At 47.0% G+C, this 19,105-nt stretch overlaps 1 protein-coding gene across 4 annotated transcripts in view; it reads left to right on the forward strand.

Moving 5' to 3' along the window:
- Positions 1 to 1,965: 1,965 nt before the first annotated feature.
- Positions 1,966 to 19,105, forward strand: part of CCDC85C (coiled-coil domain containing 85C) — a 188,729-nt gene continuing 171,589 nt past the window's right edge. Inside the window, exons 1-2 of one of the 4 annotated variants that reach the window (XM_081193601.1) lie at positions 1,976 to 2,722; positions 3,073 to 3,824. In XM_081193601.1, the coding sequence (XP_081049727.1) occupies positions 3,119 to 3,824 (706 nt within the window). In that variant the 5' untranslated portion in view covers positions 1,976 to 2,722; positions 3,073 to 3,118. Of the gene's footprint in view, positions 3,825 to 19,105 lie in introns of all 4 variants that reach the window. The other 3 variants (XM_081193603.1, XM_081193604.1, XM_081193602.1) reach the window with 3 other exon arrangements.

Raw genomic sequence — 19,105 nt, forward strand, 5'->3', positions numbered from 1 at the left:
CTTGTGCTTGCCGCTGAGCCTCTATCGCTGTTAGCCTGAACAAAGATAATCTTCCTTACACTCAAGTAACAGCTGCTGTCCTTGTGTTCTGGGACGGTAGCCTGACACAAGGTTCTTATATGAATGGGACCAACACCCAAATAAGACAGCGTAGTATTGCAGCGTACAAGTTGCTAAGATCGCAAAACTGCAACAACATCTACCTTGGAGACCTTATACTTGGAAGGCAAGATAATAAAACAATGTTTTGCACAGCACCTAGATTGGGAGGAAGCTAATATGTAGCGACAATTTATAAAGTGCCCCAAGATCTAGGTGTTGTGCAAGCCACATTTTCCTGTTTTATTTAAATTTTGCCTTGCAACCTTTACAACACCCCTTGAGGCAGGTGAGAGCGAATGTCCTCAGCAGGGACTGAGACACAGTGACTTGTCTTAATGAGCTACTGAAGTAGAATTGCAGCTATGGGGTTCCTGGTTCACGTCTCACATTCTTAGCCAATGCACCAGCTCCGAGGTTATAAAACGACAGATCTTGTGACCATGCTGTGCAAATGTTCTGAAAACAGCCCAAGGTCAAGCAATTCAGGGACAACGCAGAAAGTTGCCTACTTCCTGTAAGAAAGGTTTTGCTGACTACACCGAGCTCACTTCCAGTGTTCAAAGCATTTCATATACATTCACCCTCCTTACAATGGCCCTATAAGGCAAACCAGGGCTGTTTCTTACTTTTCCCAGGACCCCTATAAGCCAATAGTGGTTTGCTTAACATACCCTACTGAGCTCTGGCCAGATTTCAACTTTCCAAGTCACAAGCTCATAGCCACTCTTCACTATAACCTATGATTGAACCTGTGATCTTTATAGGAAGTATCTAGTCTACCAGGGAGATAGTTTCTCACCTCCAGCCCATGCTGGCTGATCTCTCTCTCTCTGTCTTGTTTACCTGTTAGATCAGGCCCAGAATTCAGAGGATGGGATATCAGCCAGGCCAAGCCTATTTATTTTAAAGGAGGAACCCCAGCAGGATCACAGTACCTTCGTTTTGTATTTAAACCTTTACTTGGGTCTGGTTAGAAGAAAAAGAGAAATATGTAAGGAAATTTATTTTAATGTAAAAAAAACAGAGAAAAGCTCCAGAACACATTTATGGGTGGTTAAAAAATAAAAAAAATCCTTTATTGGCTTTGCTTCTTGGCGTGTGAGATTGACGCTGAACCAAAGTCCACGAAAGTAGACACGTTTCGGACACCCCTGGGTGTTTTTTTATCCTCTGGGATGCGGGTGCGCGCCCCTTTCCCTCGCGTTACAACCCCGTCCCCCCCCATTGGGAGCCCCACACTGCTCCCAATTTCTGCCTGCTCGGCTGTTTCTCCCATCCGATCTGAACCCAAAAATATCCCCACCCCACAAACTTAACCATCCCATTCGCCGTCCTCAAAACGGACCGCCCCCTCCCCCCCCATCTTCCCCGCTTGCACAGACCAAAGAAATTCCCGAGCCGATTAACACGAAATGAGAAAAAATAAAATGAGGCTGGGGCCACAACAAATCGAGGATTTCCCAAGTTGTGCTCCTTTCTGGGTCCGTTGCGCACGGTTGCCTGCGATCCCTTCCCTGCTCTGGGTTCGAAGGCGCGGATTAGAGGTGACTTTTAGGAGAAAAGAATAAGAGAGGAAGAAGGATCAGGAGGGGGGGGGAAGCCTCCTTTTGTCTGCTGATGCTCCCGGTTGCTGTGTGGGGTGGGGGGGGGGGAGAGAGAGAGAGGGGCGCGCGCGCGGTCCCTTTAAGCGAGGCGCGCCGCGCGTCTACCTTTCCCTTTTGCGCACCTGGCTCTTTCGAACTGCGCCCTCGCCGCCGCCTCATTGGCTGCGGCGCGCCAGCAGCGCCGCTTCTCCCCGGTAACCTGACCCCGGGGCGGAAAGGGAAGGCAACCTGAACGGGCTTAGGGGCAGGGAGGAGAAGCCGCTTTTGCCCAGGGTCCTCCGGATTGGGCCATCGCGAGGCAGCGGGAGGAGCTTGGCTCCGTCATCTGCCCGCATGCAAAACCGTGCAGGGGTCGGCGGCTGCTGAGAGCAGGGCGCTGCAAGGGGAGAGGGGCGTCTGCGCGGTTGCAGAGCTCTCTTTCTCTCTCGATCTCCGCCGCACTCGCTTTTCTCTTTCTTGCTTCTTCTCCAGCGGCATTCCAGGTTTTCCTCCTCCCGGAGCCTCCCACCTCCTTTTCTCCTCCCCTCGAGGAGGCGGCGCCTCGTTTCAAGCTCTTTTCCTCCCTCTCCCCCGGCTCTCCTGTTCCATTAAAGGAATGCTCTCCCCTCCGCCCCATCTCGCCATCACCTTCTCGCCGTGAAATTTAAATGCAGTTTTGACCCCCCCCCCAAAAAAAGAGAGAGAGACAGAAGAAGGGACTGACATCATCCTGCCTCGGAACTGAAAGCGAAGAAAACGAAGGCGAAGGGATCTGCTTCTTAATTTTTAACCAGTATTGTTTCGTGTTGTTATAACTCTCCAAGCTGCTGCGGGCTCCTAGGAGGCTGGATCGCCGAGGGTGCGCGCTCAGTGCCCCTAGCGCAAGATTTTTTTGTTGTATTTTGCATCGGGGGGTCGAGGTAGCAGCGATGTTGGAGCGAGTGAAACGGGCAAAGACCTAAAGCAGGTTGATCTACGAGCCAACAACTGCCCTCCACCCCCCCCGCGCGGCTTGCTGTGGTTTTGATTAACCTCTGGTAAGTTGATTGCTTCACTTGGAGAGAAAAAAAATAGCTACAGAGCTTTCGGAGCTGATCCTTTTTTAATTTGGGTTGTGTGGCTTTTTTTTATTTTTTGGCGTCGAATTTTAAGGCATGGGAGTTGCAGGCAGGAGAATGCGATTTACAGAAACGAGTGGATTTGCTTTTCTTCCTTGTTGTGCTCTTCCCTGAAGAATTATAGTGAACTGGGGTTTTGTGTGTGTTTGTGTTGTTGTTGTTTTTTTTAAAAAGAAACCCTCCAAGATGTTGCATTAAAAAACATTTTGACCTGAAGGATATTTTTTTTTAAAAAAAATTAAAAACAATTTTATTTAATTTTTGTGAAGGGCGGTTTTCTTAAAGGAGTAAAAGTAGAAGTGGCTCTGTACAAACATGGCAAAGAATTCTGTGGAAGGGTCCAAGGAAGACCTGAGCAAAGTGACGGAAGAGGACATGTTGAGGTGCAGCAAGGAAGAACTGGTGAAGAGGCTGAAGAAACTGGAGAGCGAAAAGATGAACTTGATGGTGGAGCACGGCAACTTGATCAAGGACGTGAACCAGAGGCTCCAGATTCATTTGCACGAGATCAGAGGGCTGAAGGAAGTGAACCAAAAGCTCCAGGACGACAACCATGAACTGAGGGAGCTCTGCTGCTTTCTGGACGATGACCGGCAGAAGGGGAAAAAGCTGTCCAGGGAATGGCAGAGGTTTGGGAGGCACACGGCCGGCGTGATGTGGAAGGAGGTGGGGATGTACCAGCAGAAGCTGAAGGAGCTGGAGGCAAAGCAGGACTCCCTCATGAGGGAGAACATGGAGCTGAAGGAGATTGTCCTGATGTTGGACGAGGAGAGGAACGGGGCGGGCTCTCGGAGTTCGATAGACAGCCAAGCCAGCCTCACCAACCTGAACGGGGGCTCTGGAACCAGGGATGTTGGAGATGGGAGCAGTACCTCCAGCACTGGCAGCGCAGGGAGCCCAGACCATCACCACCATCTTCACCATCACAAGCCTGTTGAGAACAAGGCCGGAGCTATCCGCAGGTCAATGGATGACCTCTCTGCACCGCTTCACCACCGGAGCATCCCTAATGGACTGAATGGTAAGTTTTCTTTAAATCCACTTATCTCGCTCTCTCTCTGTGTGTGTGCATTGGAAATAGCAAGAAGCTTAGAGATCAGTCCAAGGGGGAACCCACCTGTGGGATTTTGGCTTTGTTTGAGGCCTGTTGATCCTGTCTTGCAACCTGACACCTGTCCTCTTGACTTACAACTCGCTTAACAGAAGTCACGCTACGTAGGTTAAAGTTAACCCATAATAACAGCTCAGCCATGCTAGCAATCTGGGTGGTTAAGGAAAACCCCCCACCCCACATTTTTCAACGTATATTTTTTGGGAGAGTACAGTACAGAAAAAAATTGTTATAAGTATGGAACCAGGTGTCTGTCCTCAGTTAGCTCAGAGGTGCAGTCATTGTGTTACCTGTCCCTCTTGTGACACTTTCACCCCCACCCAGTACACAGCAGCACGAGCTGTTCTGTTCGTGGTACCAGCCTGTCATTTAGGAATTCCTGCTTCTTGGCTCCTGTGCTAACAGAAAGCTTGGCTATGATGTGCTCTTGGTTCTCCATAGAGTCTCCTGGGCAGGAGTGAAGGCTCTGGCCTCCTATTGTCTAGGCTTCACCATCTGCAGCAAAACAAACAAACAAATAGACAGACACAGTTCCCTTGTCTCCAGGGTTTTTGCCAGGTTCAGTTCATTAGCATGTAAGAAAAGCACTTTGGGACAGACGATGTCACAGGGATGCATAGGAGATTTGGATGAGTGCAGGTCAGGCAATGGTAGCCGAAATGCTGGGTCCCAAATAGCAGTATTGAGGATCTGATTGTTTTAAAAAACAACAACCCAGTTTCTTTTAAGGCTGGTTGAGTGCAGAACAGTTTTGCTGCTGATACTAATGCATCATTGCAAAATGTTCGTTAGCTGTGCCATTGAAGTGGAAGTTGTGATTCTCCCTCCTGCTCCATTATAAGGCTAAATGAATGGATTGTGTGGAGGGTCTAAATTAAACAGTGTTTAGTAAAATAAAATAAAAAGTTTTCCCCTTCAGCCTTTAATGTTTAGTTTTCTCCTGTTACCTGTTTGATAGTTTGAGCACCACTGAAAGCATAGCAGGGATAGCGATGACGGCAGTTTTAAGTCCTCATCTGCAAGGTGGTGATGAAAATGCTGATTCTTAGGTCTTTGCAATTTTCTCTCTCGCTGAACAATATCTGTGCCAAAAATATTGGTTAGTGTATGTGTAGTTTTGTTTGTGTGTGTGTGTGTGTTTGTGTGCTTAATTTGCTGTTCTTCGGTGATTGGATCCATATAAATATTCTGAGTCACTTCTGCTAAACCCTGATACAAAGCTGATGTGATCTCATACTTATTTTATATATCTGCCTACATGTTGAGCTCATTCTGTCTCGAGGGCTTAGCAGAGTACAGGAACTTGGTTAGCATGCTGACAGTAGGACGAAATGTGTGCGCGCACGTGCCTTTGTAATGTTACACACATCAGATTGCCAAGTGAAAAACTATCCTCCTTATCGCCTTGCCTGCAGCCGCCAAATTTGGTTCAGATAAAACTTAGCATATCATCTCTGAAAGGTGTTCAGACTTTGAGTAGCCAAGGATTGAGTAGTTGATGGAGATGCGGCAGCCACTCAGTCTGGCCACATGCTTTCTGGACTTTATACAAACAGAAAAGCCATGGGTAATATATTGGGCATTGTAGGATGAGAGGTGGATTTTGGGGTCCTCACTTGAACAAACCTTTCAATTTGTTATGTAGGGCATTGGGCACTGAGCACTATAGTTAATGCATGTGCAAATACCCTTCAAATCTTAGCAGACTGATGCCTAACCTTTTATATTTGGAAGTAAGTCTTGCCAGCTGTGTTAGGCTTGTGCTATTGCTTTTGTGTTGAACATTGGCCAATAACATCTGGAGTGGCACAGGATTTATAATGGTGTAGGATGCTCCCCTCACAGGGTGCTGAGCTGAGGGGCTGCCAAACAACAACAACAGCAACACCTATATTTATATGGGCCTTGGATAGATGGGCGATTGAGTTGCTGCAACTATGACCCAGTGCACTTGAGAGCATTTGCAGAACAGAAGGCAAGAGGGATGACACATGAAAATAATAAATATTGGGAGGGTGCACCAAATTTTGTCGTCGCTGAGGGTGCCATATCACCAGAGTCCACCCCTGTCCGGAGGGCATCTCATTGGTTACCTCTGCCCTATGGGATATTATTAAGAGAATGAGCCACAGAAGACCTTGTGTTTGCAGTGCTCCTCCAGTGCTGCCCCAAGGAGGAATTTGGAAACTTCCGGTTCTTTTTTAGACTAACCGCAGTTTGCTGTAGTCAGTGGCGTAGCGTGGGTTGTCAGCATCCGGGGCAAGGCAAGTAATTTGCGCTCCCTAACCCGTGGATTTGCGCCCCCTAACCCGTGGATTTGCGCCCCCTAACTCTAACCCCCAGATGTTGCGCCCGGTGCGGCCGGCCCCCCCTGCACCCCCCACGCTACGCCACTGGCTGTAGTGTCCAAACCCTGACAAACTGTGGTTAGACTTTGCTATGTTTAGTGGAAACAAGACAGCTTCAAAACATGTTTTACAAAGCTGGTTTGTTTCTCTGTCTGTAGATTGGATTAACCACAGTTTAGGGTCTGGACATAACGCTAAACTGTGCTTAATTTAAAACAGAAGTAGAAGTTTCCAATCTTCTCACAGCCATGCTATGGATGGAGGAGTGTGCCAGCCCAGTTTTCCTGTGGTTCCTTCTTTCAATGTTAAATCATGGCTTAGCGTTGTATGTGAAATGGGCTATTGATTTAATTGGGGCTTGACTTCCAAACAAGTGTGCTTAGATAGGCAAGTGTGCTCAGAAGACATCTTCTCAAAAGCAATTCAGTTTTGTTAAGAATAATGCTGTGTGAATTGATAAGTAGTGGATATTGTGGCTAAGATGACAAGAAGTGGTCTAGAAATTTTCCCTCTCACACTCATGTAGCCAACCTGTGTAGTAATACACCTGTCAGATTTGGCCTGCAAGGCCAATCCTTATAATGATTTGGCCTCTGGAGCTGAAAAGACCTTCTCTCCTGCCTCAAACATGTTCTTGCCTTCAATCTTGCTGTGAAAACCTAAGGGAATCCATAGTTATGAAGAGTTCCTGTGCTTCAATTATTTACCAGTACACCACTGATTAATGTACTTGGATTTAATCCAAACCATACTCTCCAGACAAAATTTAAATAAGGGTTTTTAATGGAAAAGTTAGTGCTACATAAACACTTTGACTGAAGAAGGAGCATAACACCACAATCGCATCCCAAGGAACTCCTTGAATCAAGGCAATGGAAATCAAGAACAAAACCTGGCAGAATAATTTAATAGGCCTTTGGGCGTGTAGGAATGGGATTCCTGAACAACTGATGGTCCAGGTACAAATGACTGAGAAATAAGGGCAGAAAACTGGGGAGGGGGTCTGGCCATGGATTAGATGAGTGCGTGGTGTTCATGCTGAAGCTGAGCATTTGCTTGGTGTTTGAGTGATGAGACAGGTGGATAATTTGCAGTGGAGTTGTGAGGGAACTGAGGTGTGATAAGAGAAGGTGGCTGGAATAGCTGAGGTAAAAAAAGGAGGGATGGAGAGGAAGGGATGGATAATCACAATCCTGTTCAGTAGGGAAATATAGCATCTCTGTCTGGCCCTTGGGACTCACTCTAGGCCACAGGCCCTCCGAAGCCAAACCCCTCACCCGTTGTGTTTTGCACCCTCCTCAAGTAGGAGGGTAGGCCCTGAACCAATGTCTTCAAGTTATAAGAAACATCAGGAAGAACTTTCTGGCAGTAATAACTGTTCAACAGTTGAACAGATTCCCTCGGACTCTGGTGGTGGACTCTCCCTCATGGGAGTTTTTTTCATGGTTACTTCAGTTGAGATTCTTGCATTGCAGGGGGTTGGACTAGATGACCCTTGGGGTCCCTTTTTACTCTACAGTTCTATGATTCCATAAGTGTTTTTTGCCAGGCTGGAATGCGTCCTTGAACTGAAATTATGCTTCTTACTTACCAGGATAGAGGTGGGTTTGCACGGGCAGGCAAAGGCAGGACTGCTGGTATAGAGGTAGAAATCGCATGATTGCCCTGCCTCCTCTTGCCTCTGGTTCAACCCACAAATGGCATGCGGCTCCCAGAAGATTGCTGAGAAGGAGATATGACCCCTCTACTGGAAAAAGTTCCTGATCAGGAAATGGGAGAATACACTGTATTGTTGTTGTTTAGTCGTTTAGTCGTGTCCGACTCTTCGTGACCCCCTGGACCAGAGCATGCCAGGCACTTCTGTCTTCCACTGCCTCCCACAGTTTGGTCAAACTCATGCTGGTAGCTTCGAGAACACTATCCAACAATCTCGTCCTCTGTCGTCCCCTTCTCCTTGTGCCCTCCATCTTTCCCAACATCAGGGTCTTTTCCAGGGAGTCTTCTCTTCTCATGAGGTGGCCAAAGTATTGGAGCTTCAGCTTCAGGATCTGTCCTTCCAGTGAGCACTCAGGGCTGATTTCCTTAAGAATGGATAGGTTTGATCTTCTTGCAGTCCATGGGACTCTCAAGAGTCCCATCACTAAAGGAATGACCCTCTGCTGTGGCAGGTCTCTTACAGGAGTCAACAATTACCCACAATGCTACTGTCCTTAACAGCCACTGGCATTTGGGCATTGCTTGTTTGTTAAACCCTTCTCAATGCTACTTACAAGAACACCTAACAAAACCTGGGAGACTTGGCTGTCTAAACACTGCCAATAGGAATTGATAGCAGTACTTCTACAAGATGGCATTTAAAGCGCCTATTTAAAACTTCCCTCTGCCAACCTGTCAAAGGAAATGGTAGTTTGTTTATTTTTGGCATTTTATGTACCGCCCAATCAACCGTGTTGTGGCTCTGCGAAAGAGCTCAAAGAGGAGACTACAGTTCCCAGCATTCTCCAGTTCTTCAGGAGTTCTGTCTTAGAAAAACTGCAGACTCTGCTCTCGTTCTGATCCCACCCATGGCTGGCATGCCGCCTCTGACAGACTGCGGTAACAAGGTTTCTCCAGTCCCGCCTTGGGATGAGCGGTGCTAAGCCTCTTTCAATCAAACCAGTTTTAAGTGTGTGCGGTATGGCTGTGCCTGAATAATGGATTCACAGGGCCCTCCACCCTGATGGAGAGAGAGAGAGGTTTTGCACAAGCTCAGCAAGACTTGATGATTGAATCTGGATGCTGCTGTGCTGGCTTGTGATCTCCATAAAATTCTTCTTGCAATCCAGTTCAGCCCTCAGTCCTCATAATCTACATTTTGTTCTAATTTTGAGTATCCATACCCTGCCTTTCAGTTGAATGATTCTCTTTTTAAATTGTAATTTAATTTAATTCAATTTTATTTTATTATAAATATCAATACATTACAAAACAATATACACTCAACATAACATTACATGTTACATACAAAACATACAACATATATCTCACCTTCACCACCCCTTCTACCTATCACGTGATTATTGACTTCCAACCAGTCTCATTGTGTAATTTTGTCACTCATTAAATCTATGCGCAATTCATACTACTTATTTTATCTTTTGTAATAATTACGTCTTTTTACTCGTCTGATTTCTCTGTTCATTAGATTTATTTATACATCTGTCAGGAGATTTGTGTTTCTTATATAAATTTTGAGATAATCATTGAATATTGACCAGTCTTTATTGACTCTTTGTGTAGTAGTTCCTCTTAATCTCCCAGACAATTTTGCAAGCTGTGAGTACTCAATCAAGTTGAATGATTCTCAAGGTGACTTAAGAATAGGCTGTGTTAATAGCGGGGATTGAGACCCCAAAACTGGACACAGCCATGGTCCAGCAATCCATAGCTCCCCTGGCTGATAGATGGGGGCCAAATTTGCTTCCCTCTAGCTCCACAATGCCAGGGCAAATGGCAGCTGGAGCTGAGTGTTATTTCTGGCAGGGAGAAAGGAAGCCAGCTCCTTGCAGCTGGTCCTTCTCTGGCTGATTGATGAGGCCTGGCTGAATGTCTCCTTGCTCCGATTGTCTTTCCCCCTCTACATAACTGAGTGCTGTGGTCTGCAGGAGAGAGGACCTCCTGTGGATATCAATTTCATCAAGAAGTGTAAGAACAGGTCCTTTAGTGTGGTGGCACCTACACATTGGAAATCTTTCCTGGAGATTTTTATCATGGTTTGGATCTGGCTTGAAATTGTGTTTTTTCCCCCTTGATGCTTTGAAATGTTGGTTGCATTGGGATGTCTCGGGGTGGAGTGATTTGCGAATGAAGTAAAAATAAATATTATTCCTTTGGAGGCAGGGGGCGTAACCTCCCAGTGGGTGGGTCCCCTGGCACAAGGCACAGGCCCAAGTGTCTGTCTCATCTTCATAAGGAGACTGTAGAGAAGCAGTCTTGCAGTGGATCCATCAGCCCTCTGAATTCCCCCTGTTCTGCTAAGCTGGGAGCACTGGCACTTTGCTGTTGGGTTCCAGGGAAGCACTGACGTCAACAGGAACATGTGTGGTAACTTGCCTAAGCTTCCCCTCTAGGCTATCAAGCCACCTACCCCACCCTCCCTTATGTTGTAGGGTTCTGGGGGTTGAGAAATCACTTGGCAATTTCCCTCCTTTGAATTCCTTTGCCCTGGAATACAGAGATGGGAGAGACGAATAAGTCTGGCACAGGGAAGGCAAATTGCTGCTGAGGTAGTTTTCTTTGGGTACTTCCTCCAGTAAACACATGTGCGGCTTTGGGGAGGGGTAAAAATGCAGAAAGCGATGGTCTGTTCTTAGGCTGGATCTCTTGTTGGGCTGTTGCTGCTGCTGCTGCTGCAGGAAAGTTGCCCTATGCTGAATCATCCATATTATGGCAGTAACGTGGAGGAGTATTTTATTTCATTTATTTACCAACCTTTAGTTTAAACTCTGGTAAGCACCAAAATGGGAGACATCTTGGGAACAATGGAATATCCATAGCTCAGTGTCTGGGCACATGTTTTGCATATGAAAAGTTCAAAGTTCAACCCCAATACCTCTAGGTAGGTCCAGAAGGATCCCTACCTGGAGAGCCACTGCCCATTATTGTAGACAATACTGAGTAGAAGGGATCTATGGACTGACTGGGGGATAAGATAATTCCATATGTATTCATAGTGGGGGTCAGGTACTATCATCAATTCAAAGTGTTGGTGCTGACCTTTAAAGCCCTAAACGACTTCGACCCTGTATAGCTGAAGGCGCGTTTCCACCTCCATTGTCTAGCCCAGACATTGAGGTTCAGCGCCGAAGGCCTTCTGGCACTTCCGTCATTGCAAGAAGTGAGGGTATAGGGAACCAGGCAGAGGGCCTTCTTGGTAGTGGCGCCAGCCATATGGAATGCCCTTCCATCAGAAGTTAAGGAGATAAATATATAGTACCTTGGATGTCGAATGGAGTCCGTTCCGGAAGTCCGTTCGACTTCCAAAATGTTTGAAAACCAATCAGAAGCAGCCAATGAGAAGCTGCGGAAGCCCCGTCAGACATTCGGGTTCCAAAAGAACGTTCGCAAACCAGAACAATCACTTTTGTGGCATTAGGGAGTCAAAACGTCTGAGTTCCAGGGCATTCGGGATCCAAAGTATGACTGTACAACCTTTAGAAGACATCTGGAATCAGTCCTGTATAGGGAAGTGTTTAATGTTTAATGTTTGGTGTTTTATTATGCTTTTACATTTGTTGGAAGCCGCCCAGACTATCTGGGGCAACCCAATCAGATGGGCGTGGTGCAAATAATGATGATGATAATTATTATTTTATTATCATTATCATCATCATCTTCAGACTGCTCTATAAATTCTGCCTCCTCAAGTATGTGTGGAACATTCTTTCGGAATTAACCAGGATGTACAAGGGTGCATAATTATGCCTGTATACCTTGTACCGAATAGAAATTTTGCTTGCCAGCAAAAATGAAAAGGGTGGCGCTGTTGTGGCCTTGTTCAGTCCCTTGCGTTTGTATAAAAGAGACTTAAGTCTGAAGCCTGCTTTCGTACCCTGTGGCACGTAAAACTGGTGTGCCATGTTTGTGCGACTTTTAAGAGGCTGCAATTGGCCCCAAGCTCACGTTTTCCTTGGTGAAATGTTGTGAATGGCAAAACCTGCAGTTTGCTGCATGGCGAAGCAGTAGTGCAGACACTTTACTAGCTGGCTGGAATGCAAATCAAGCTCGCCCCACTGAAAAGTGTTTTGTGAATCGGCTCTCCATTTGGGTACGCTGTTGGAATAACTTGCCCTGCGAACAATAGATTGCCTGAGCTTTGTTATAATCTGCTCATGTGTGTGAGCACAGTTCCTCCCACTTCTTGGCTGCCTGTGTGGGAAGGAACTCTCTGGCTGCAAGCCAACCTTTTCTCCCCACCCCCTGGGTACGGAGGCCTCTGTTTTCCAAACATCCAGCTTCAGACACCCAAAGGTGGCTGGTCTTGGCGTTCAGCTTGGTGATAAGTCCTGGATATGGGTTTCATTTGCTGAGAGTTGAGACAGCTATCTTCATGTTCTTTCTTCAGCATCATTCCTGGGTTTCCTTCTAAACCTGATCTTTCTCCGAGTACATATGTTAAGAACTTCAATGGCTCAGATAAGCATCAGTATTAGGTGTAGCAAAAGCCTTCACATATGTAAATGTAGCCTCTTATCCGCACTGTTTGTACTGATGCTGAAAAGTCTGCTGTAGCAAAAGCAGTTTCATTAGGACTGTCATCCCATTGCTGGTGGGGAGAGTAAACTCCCAGTTTGGAGCTAAAAGAAACCCTCCAAAAACTCTACAGTTTTGACCCCACCCAGAAGTCTGGTGTCAAGGCCAACTGTTACAAGTCAGGGGTGGGCAGGCCCAGTTGTACTTTCATGTTTTAAGCTGGCATGTTTTCACATGCCACCTTCTTAATGTGTATTGAAAGAGTTGTCCAGTAGGCGTCGGAGAAAGCAAGTGTTTATTTTTTCGTTAGGAGGTGAAGCTCAAGGGCCTGGCATGCAGAAGATTCAATCGCCTGCTCATCTCCAAATAAGGGCTGGGAATGGTCCCTGCCTGGGACCCTACAGAGCCACTTCTAGTACATATAGATAATGCAGAACCAGGTGAGCTAATGGTCTGTGTCCTGTATATGGCAGCTTCCTTGTTCATTTTGTAGCTCAGCACTGCAGGTGCCTTGGTGTTAGGCCTTTCCAACTCCCTGCTTTTCTTTTCTGCTGTGCTTAGAAAAATACAAAGTGCCCAGGCTGCAGGTTGACATCCTCTTAGAAAAAGAATAGACGTGTTTTGAGAGTGTAAACGTGTTTTGAGAAAGAACCTGATAGCAGCGTTCAAGGTCAAAATCTGTGAGGCATCTCCCTCAAACAATCCCGAGAGTTCTTGAAGAAGCAGCAACTGGCATCTGCTCCCTCCTTTCCCCAAGGACATGAGAAATATAAATATGAAAGGTTCCACTCCTTTTCATTGCACAGCTCCTAGTATGTGAGGTGTTTTATTAACCATTTTCTTCTTCTTTATTGCTACACTTAGCATCGTAGCTAAGCTTGTGAGCTCAGAACCCGGAAATCCCCATTTCAAATCACTTGGCCTGTTGGCCAGTGGCGTAGCGTGGGTTGTCAGCACCCGGGGCAAGGCAAGTAATTTGCGCCCCTAACCCGTGGATTTGCGCCCCCTAACCCGTGGATTTGCGCCCCCTAACCCGTGGATTTGCGCCCCCTAACCCTAACCCCCAGATGTTGCGCCCGGTGCGGCCGGCCCCCCTTCCACTCCCCACGCTACGCCACTGCTGTTGGCGCATCATGCTCACCCAAACTATGGCGTATCATGAATGTACAGGCTCCTGAGGAGGCAACTGTACCCGTTTGCTCCTTCCTAGGCTTTTTAGGTCAGTGTGCACAGCCAATAAACCAAGCTTTGGCTTAGCATGTTGTCCAAATCCGAAATCATGGGTAAGGGTTCTCTTCCATAACCGTGATGACCTGTAGTCAAGGTTTGTCCTATGGTAGAGGTTTTTAAAACAGTTTAGAAGTGGTGTGTGTCTGTGTGTACCATCTCCCTTGTGCAGAGAGGTGGTTCAGAGTTTGGCCGCAGTTCTCTGTTTTAAAAATGATGAAGGTGCCCAATAGAAATTCACCCAAACATTTCAATCGGAGTCTTGGATTTTTATTTTTTAAAAACCTGGACAAAACGTTAACACAGTAAAAGCTCTTTTAGGAAAAAAACAAATCTGGCATTGAGGTCATGATACTTTGCTAAAAGATTTGGTGAGAAACAAACCCAGAATACGCTGCAATGTAGGAATGCATATTGATTGCGTGTGAATATTCTGCTCAAAAGCAAGCTTAAACATTAGCTTGGCCCCTAAATGACTCTCTCCCCAACACTCTTTCTTTCCCGGATGTGTTTCCATGACTCCACGTTCTTATGGTTGGAACCTTAGATTTTGATCAGACAAGGTTTTTTGAAATTTGACATTGATCCCACGGAGGGCAATGCTTGTTTCCCTTTTAGATCCAAAAACACAGAGCGGTAAGGCTGAATAGGATCCAAATGCCAACCTTTTTTATTTGCTTTATGAGGTAACAACTTTTGTTTATTGCTGTGTTTCTAAGGACTTTCCCTTCCAGGATTTGGCTCAGCTCAGAACCTGCTTACCTTCACAGGTAAGAGTGATAACATTGGGCCTCTTCAGACCACTTAAGCCCAACCTCAAACACGGGACCCATTGAAGTGCTTTACTGTGTAGATCTTCTTCTACCACCACCCCGACCCACTTTTTTTTTATTTAAAGAAAACTACAGCAGTGGGAACACTGTGATTCGCATCAGAACAACTCATGACCCAGTTACGGGTCACTTGGACACCAGAGATCTAGGCCAGCTCGCAGCACAGAGCCAGAACCCTGCACCCCCAGATGTTCCAGACAGATTGTCATGTGCGATTGCAGCCTGTGATTTCGTTTATGTGATGCAGCCTGCCCAAGGCAGGGAGGAAATGGGTGCGCGGCGTGTTTTGCCAGACATTATGATGGGAAAAGGGCTCTGGCCTGATTGAAGCGAGTGGCGACCAAACCTTGTGGGAGGAAAAGGAAGAGCCCGGTTCCTCTCTTCCCCACCCTCCTGTTACTTCCAGTCAATAAGGTGACCGACTGTGGAGGGCAGGTCTCCTATATCTGCACTAGACATTTGAAGCAGTTGTATATATACCACTTTATCTGTGTATCTGAAGGAGCTTTACCAGTATATCTGAAGGAGCGTCTCCACCCCCATCGTTCTGCCCGGACACTGAGGTCCAGCACTGAGGGCCTTCTGGCGGTTCCCTCACTGCGAGAAGCCAAGTTACAGGGAACCAGGCAGAGGGCCTTTTTGGTAGTGGCACTCGACCTGTGGAACGACCAGATGTCAAAGAGAACAACAACTACCAGACTTTTAGAAGACATCTGAAGGCAGCCCTGTTTAGGGAAGTTTTCAATGTTTGATGGATTACTGTATTTTAATATTGTGTTGGAAGCCACCCAGAGTGGCTGGGGAAGCCCAGCCAGATGGGCAGGGTATAAATAAGAAATTATTATTATTATTATTACTTTAAGCAGTCATTGCTCCCCCCAAAGGATCCTGGGAACATTAATGTGTTAAGGGCACCAAGGGTTGTTAGGAGACCCCTGTTTCCCACCCACCCATGGAGTTTCATTTCCCAAAGTTCCCTGGGAAAAGGGACAAATAGGTAAACCACTCTAAGAACTGCAGCTTGGTGGGGGGAACAGTAGTCCCCTAACAATTCTCCTCAGTGCCCTTAAGAAACCACAGTCGGTTTGATAAAGCTTCAGATGCTGAGGATACGAGAGAAAATAAAACTCTGGTAGGTTACAGGCTGCTCTGCACAAGTGATGAAAAGCTGCATTTTGCTGAAATCTCCGATGTATTGGAGCCCTCTCTTCCTGTTACACCTGGTCACCTGCTCTTTCCAAGTTCCTTAGTTCAGTGTTTCCCAACCTTTTTTGGGCAAAGGCACACTTGTTTGAGGAAAAAAATCTCGAGGCACACCACCATTACAGCCCCGTGACGTCAGCGCGCAGCGTCACACCGGGAGGGACGCACGAAAGTGAAAGTTTTCAATTTTTTCCCTCCCCCTTGCCGGGGAACCTCCAAGCTTTGGGGGTGGGGGGGGAGGAGGCAGCAAAGCGAGGGACTGAGGGACGGCGGCAGCTGAGGCGGCGGCGGCTGTTGTGGTGGTGGCGGCGATAGCGGGCGGAGGAGGGGGCGGCGGCGGGGCCGAGGTGGCCGGCGGCGGCGGGGGAGGCGGCGGCGGGTGGAGCAGGAGGGCGGCCGAGGCCGGTGAGGGAGTAGGGTTGCCCGGGGCTTGAGGAGCCGTCGCCGGGAGTTGCTGCTGCTGTTGTTGCTGCTGCTGCCCGGACATGCCGGCCTCCTCCTTGCCCGCTGTCTCGCGCTCCTCCCTTTTGCACGCGCTGCCCCGCCGCCGCCCCATTGGCTGGGTCCTGTCAGCTGATCCTGTGTTATTTCCTGTGTGTGTGTGTGTGAGGGGAGAATGGAGAGAGAAACCTCGGCACCACCACCGCGGAGCCGCCCCCGGCTCGACGCGGATCCTTGCCGCCGCCGCCTCTCACCGCCCGCCTCCCTCCCACGGCACACCAGCCAACTTCTCACGGCACACTAGTGTGCCGCGGAACACCGGTTGGGAAACACTGCCTTAGTTTGATCTGGGGGAGGACAAAACATGGGTGTGGTTCCAAACTGGCAATTTGGGCCAGTTTCTTTTCCCGTCCTACTTCCAGTGAAGTTTGAGGTGTCCAAATGCCACACCCTATGGCTGGCATCTTCGATGGCTGCGGTGGCCATTCATGTGGCTGGCTAGGTGTGGCAGGTAAGTGGCTCAAGTGTTGCCATTTCCTGGAATTTCTCTGAAGTGTGGCAAAAGAGGCAGGATGCGAAGAGCTATAATCTCCCCACTTCTTCGTGACATATCAAAATAACGATGGCTTGGTGGCAGACTGCAGGCTTGCCCCAACCCCTTCTGGCCCCACCAAATTTTAATCATGGCGTGGCAGTAAATTTCATGAGGAAAATGAAGCAATGAAGTTTCCATGTGCTTTATATTTCATGTAAATATGTTTTTGCATTGCTGTTTGGTGTGTGTCCTAGAACAAATGCGGGCCTCTGCTAATCTGGCCCTTGATTTTTTGAAAAATAAAATTGTTCAGCGTATTCCCTACAAAGCACCTGAAAGTGATTTCACAATACAACATAACTTTTATGCAGAACAATTACACATATAAAAGCAATTAAAAAGCATTACATATGTAAAAACAGTTAAAACCTAAAGCCTGTCCAGACACGTAGATGTTTGTGTGTTTTTATCTTTTTATTGCTAATATTAATTATTTTTAAGGGAGTTTGCTGATAATTTTAATGTTGCTAGCAAACTGCTTAGACGCTTTACTGCAGCCAAGTGCTGTATACATTTTGTTAATTAAACTAATTCACTGAAACAATAAATCTGTCTGTCTATGTCTGTCTGCCTATCTGCCTATCTAGCTAGCTATCTGATAACTTTTAGGGAAAGAGCCACAGCTCAGTGGTGGAGCAAGCCCGCCAGGTGGGTGGGCATGAATAATAAGATGATTATTATTATTATTATTTGCATGCAGAAGGTCCTAGGTTCAGGTGGTGGCATCTCGGGTATGGCCTGGAGAGAACCCTGCCAGAAACCCCACAGAACTGCTGCTAGTAAGTATAGGTATTATTGATCTAGTTGGGCTAATAGAATCATAGACTTGTAGTGTTGGAAGGGACCACAAGGGACATCTAGTCCCACCCCGTGCAACTGCACCAGTGGTCTGACTTAATACGAGGCAGCTTCCAACGTTAGGAAATTCTCCAGATCCTCAGCTGGTTCCTAATTATGTGAGCCTCATATCCTTGGAATGTGTGGTGCGCCATTGATATGACTCACCTGCTACATCATTCTAGATTCAGGTAGGTAGCCGTGTTGGTCTGCTGCAGTTGAAATAAATTAAAAAAGTAAGAAATTGTCCAGTAGCAACTTTTGTTGTCGTTTAGTCGTGTCCGACTCTTCGTGACCCCATGGACCAGAGCACACCAGGCACTCCTGTCTTCCACTGCCTCCCGCAGTTTGGTCAAACTCATGCTGGTAGCTTCGAAAACACTGTCCAACCATCTTGTCCTCTGTCGTCCCCTTCTCCTTGTGCCCTCCATCTTTCCCAACATCAGGGTCTTTACCAGGGAGTCTTCTCTTCTCATGAGGTGGCCAAAGTATTGGAGCCTCAGCTTCGGGATCTGTCCTTCCAGTGAGCACTCAGGGCTGATTTCCTTAAGAATGGATAGGTTTGATCTTTTTGCAGTCCATGGGACTCTCAAGAGTCTCCTCCAGCACCATAATTCAAAAGCATCAATTCTTCGGCGATCAGCCTTCTTTATGGTCCAACTCTCACTTCTGTACATCACTACTGGGAAAACCATAGCTTTAACTATACGGACCTTTGTCGGCAAGGTGGTGTCTCTGCTTTTTAAGATGCTGTTTAGGTTTGTCATTACTTTTCTCCCAAGAAGCAGGCGTCTTTTAATTTTGTGACTGCTGTCACCATCTGCAGTGATCATGGAGCCCAAGAAAGCAAAATCTCTTACTGCCTCCATTTCTTCCCCTTCTATTTGCCAGGAGGTGATGGGCCCAGTAGCCATGATCTTAGTTTATTTGATGTTGAGTAGCAACTTAGAGACCAACTAAGTTTATTATGGGTATACGCTATCGTGAAGTGTGCATGCACACGAGAGCTTATACCCAGAACAAACTTAATTGGTCTCTAAGGTGCTACTGGACAATGTTTTTATTTATTTTGACTGCTACATCATGTTCAGCTTTGTCACATATATATAGACTTGCTATCCATGAGGTGGCTCAGATTGTTCTGGTTTGAGACCCTATGTGGCTCCCAGAAACATGTCCATTGCTGCTTGAATAGCTAAGTCAGTAAAGCATGAGCCTCTTAGACTCTGGGTTGTCGGTTTGAGCTCCACGTTGGGCAAATGGTTCCCACATTGCAGCGGGTTTGACTGGCTGACCCTCGTGGGCCCTTTCAACTCTGCAGTTCTATGATTTATGTATTATTGGAGCATTCAAGACAAGCCACTTTGCCAAGAAACCACCACCTTGCTTCAGTTTGCCCTCTCGCCTTTCTGCCTGAATCTGTCCATATTATGGGTGACCTTGCCTAGTTCTTTTCCTTGGTTGGCTCTAGTCAAG

Source organism: Podarcis bocagei (genome assembly GCF_964188305.1).
Source record: "Podarcis bocagei genome assembly, chromosome: 1".
NCBI classification, from domain to species: domain Eukaryota; kingdom Metazoa; phylum Chordata; class Lepidosauria; order Squamata; family Lacertidae; genus Podarcis; species Podarcis bocagei.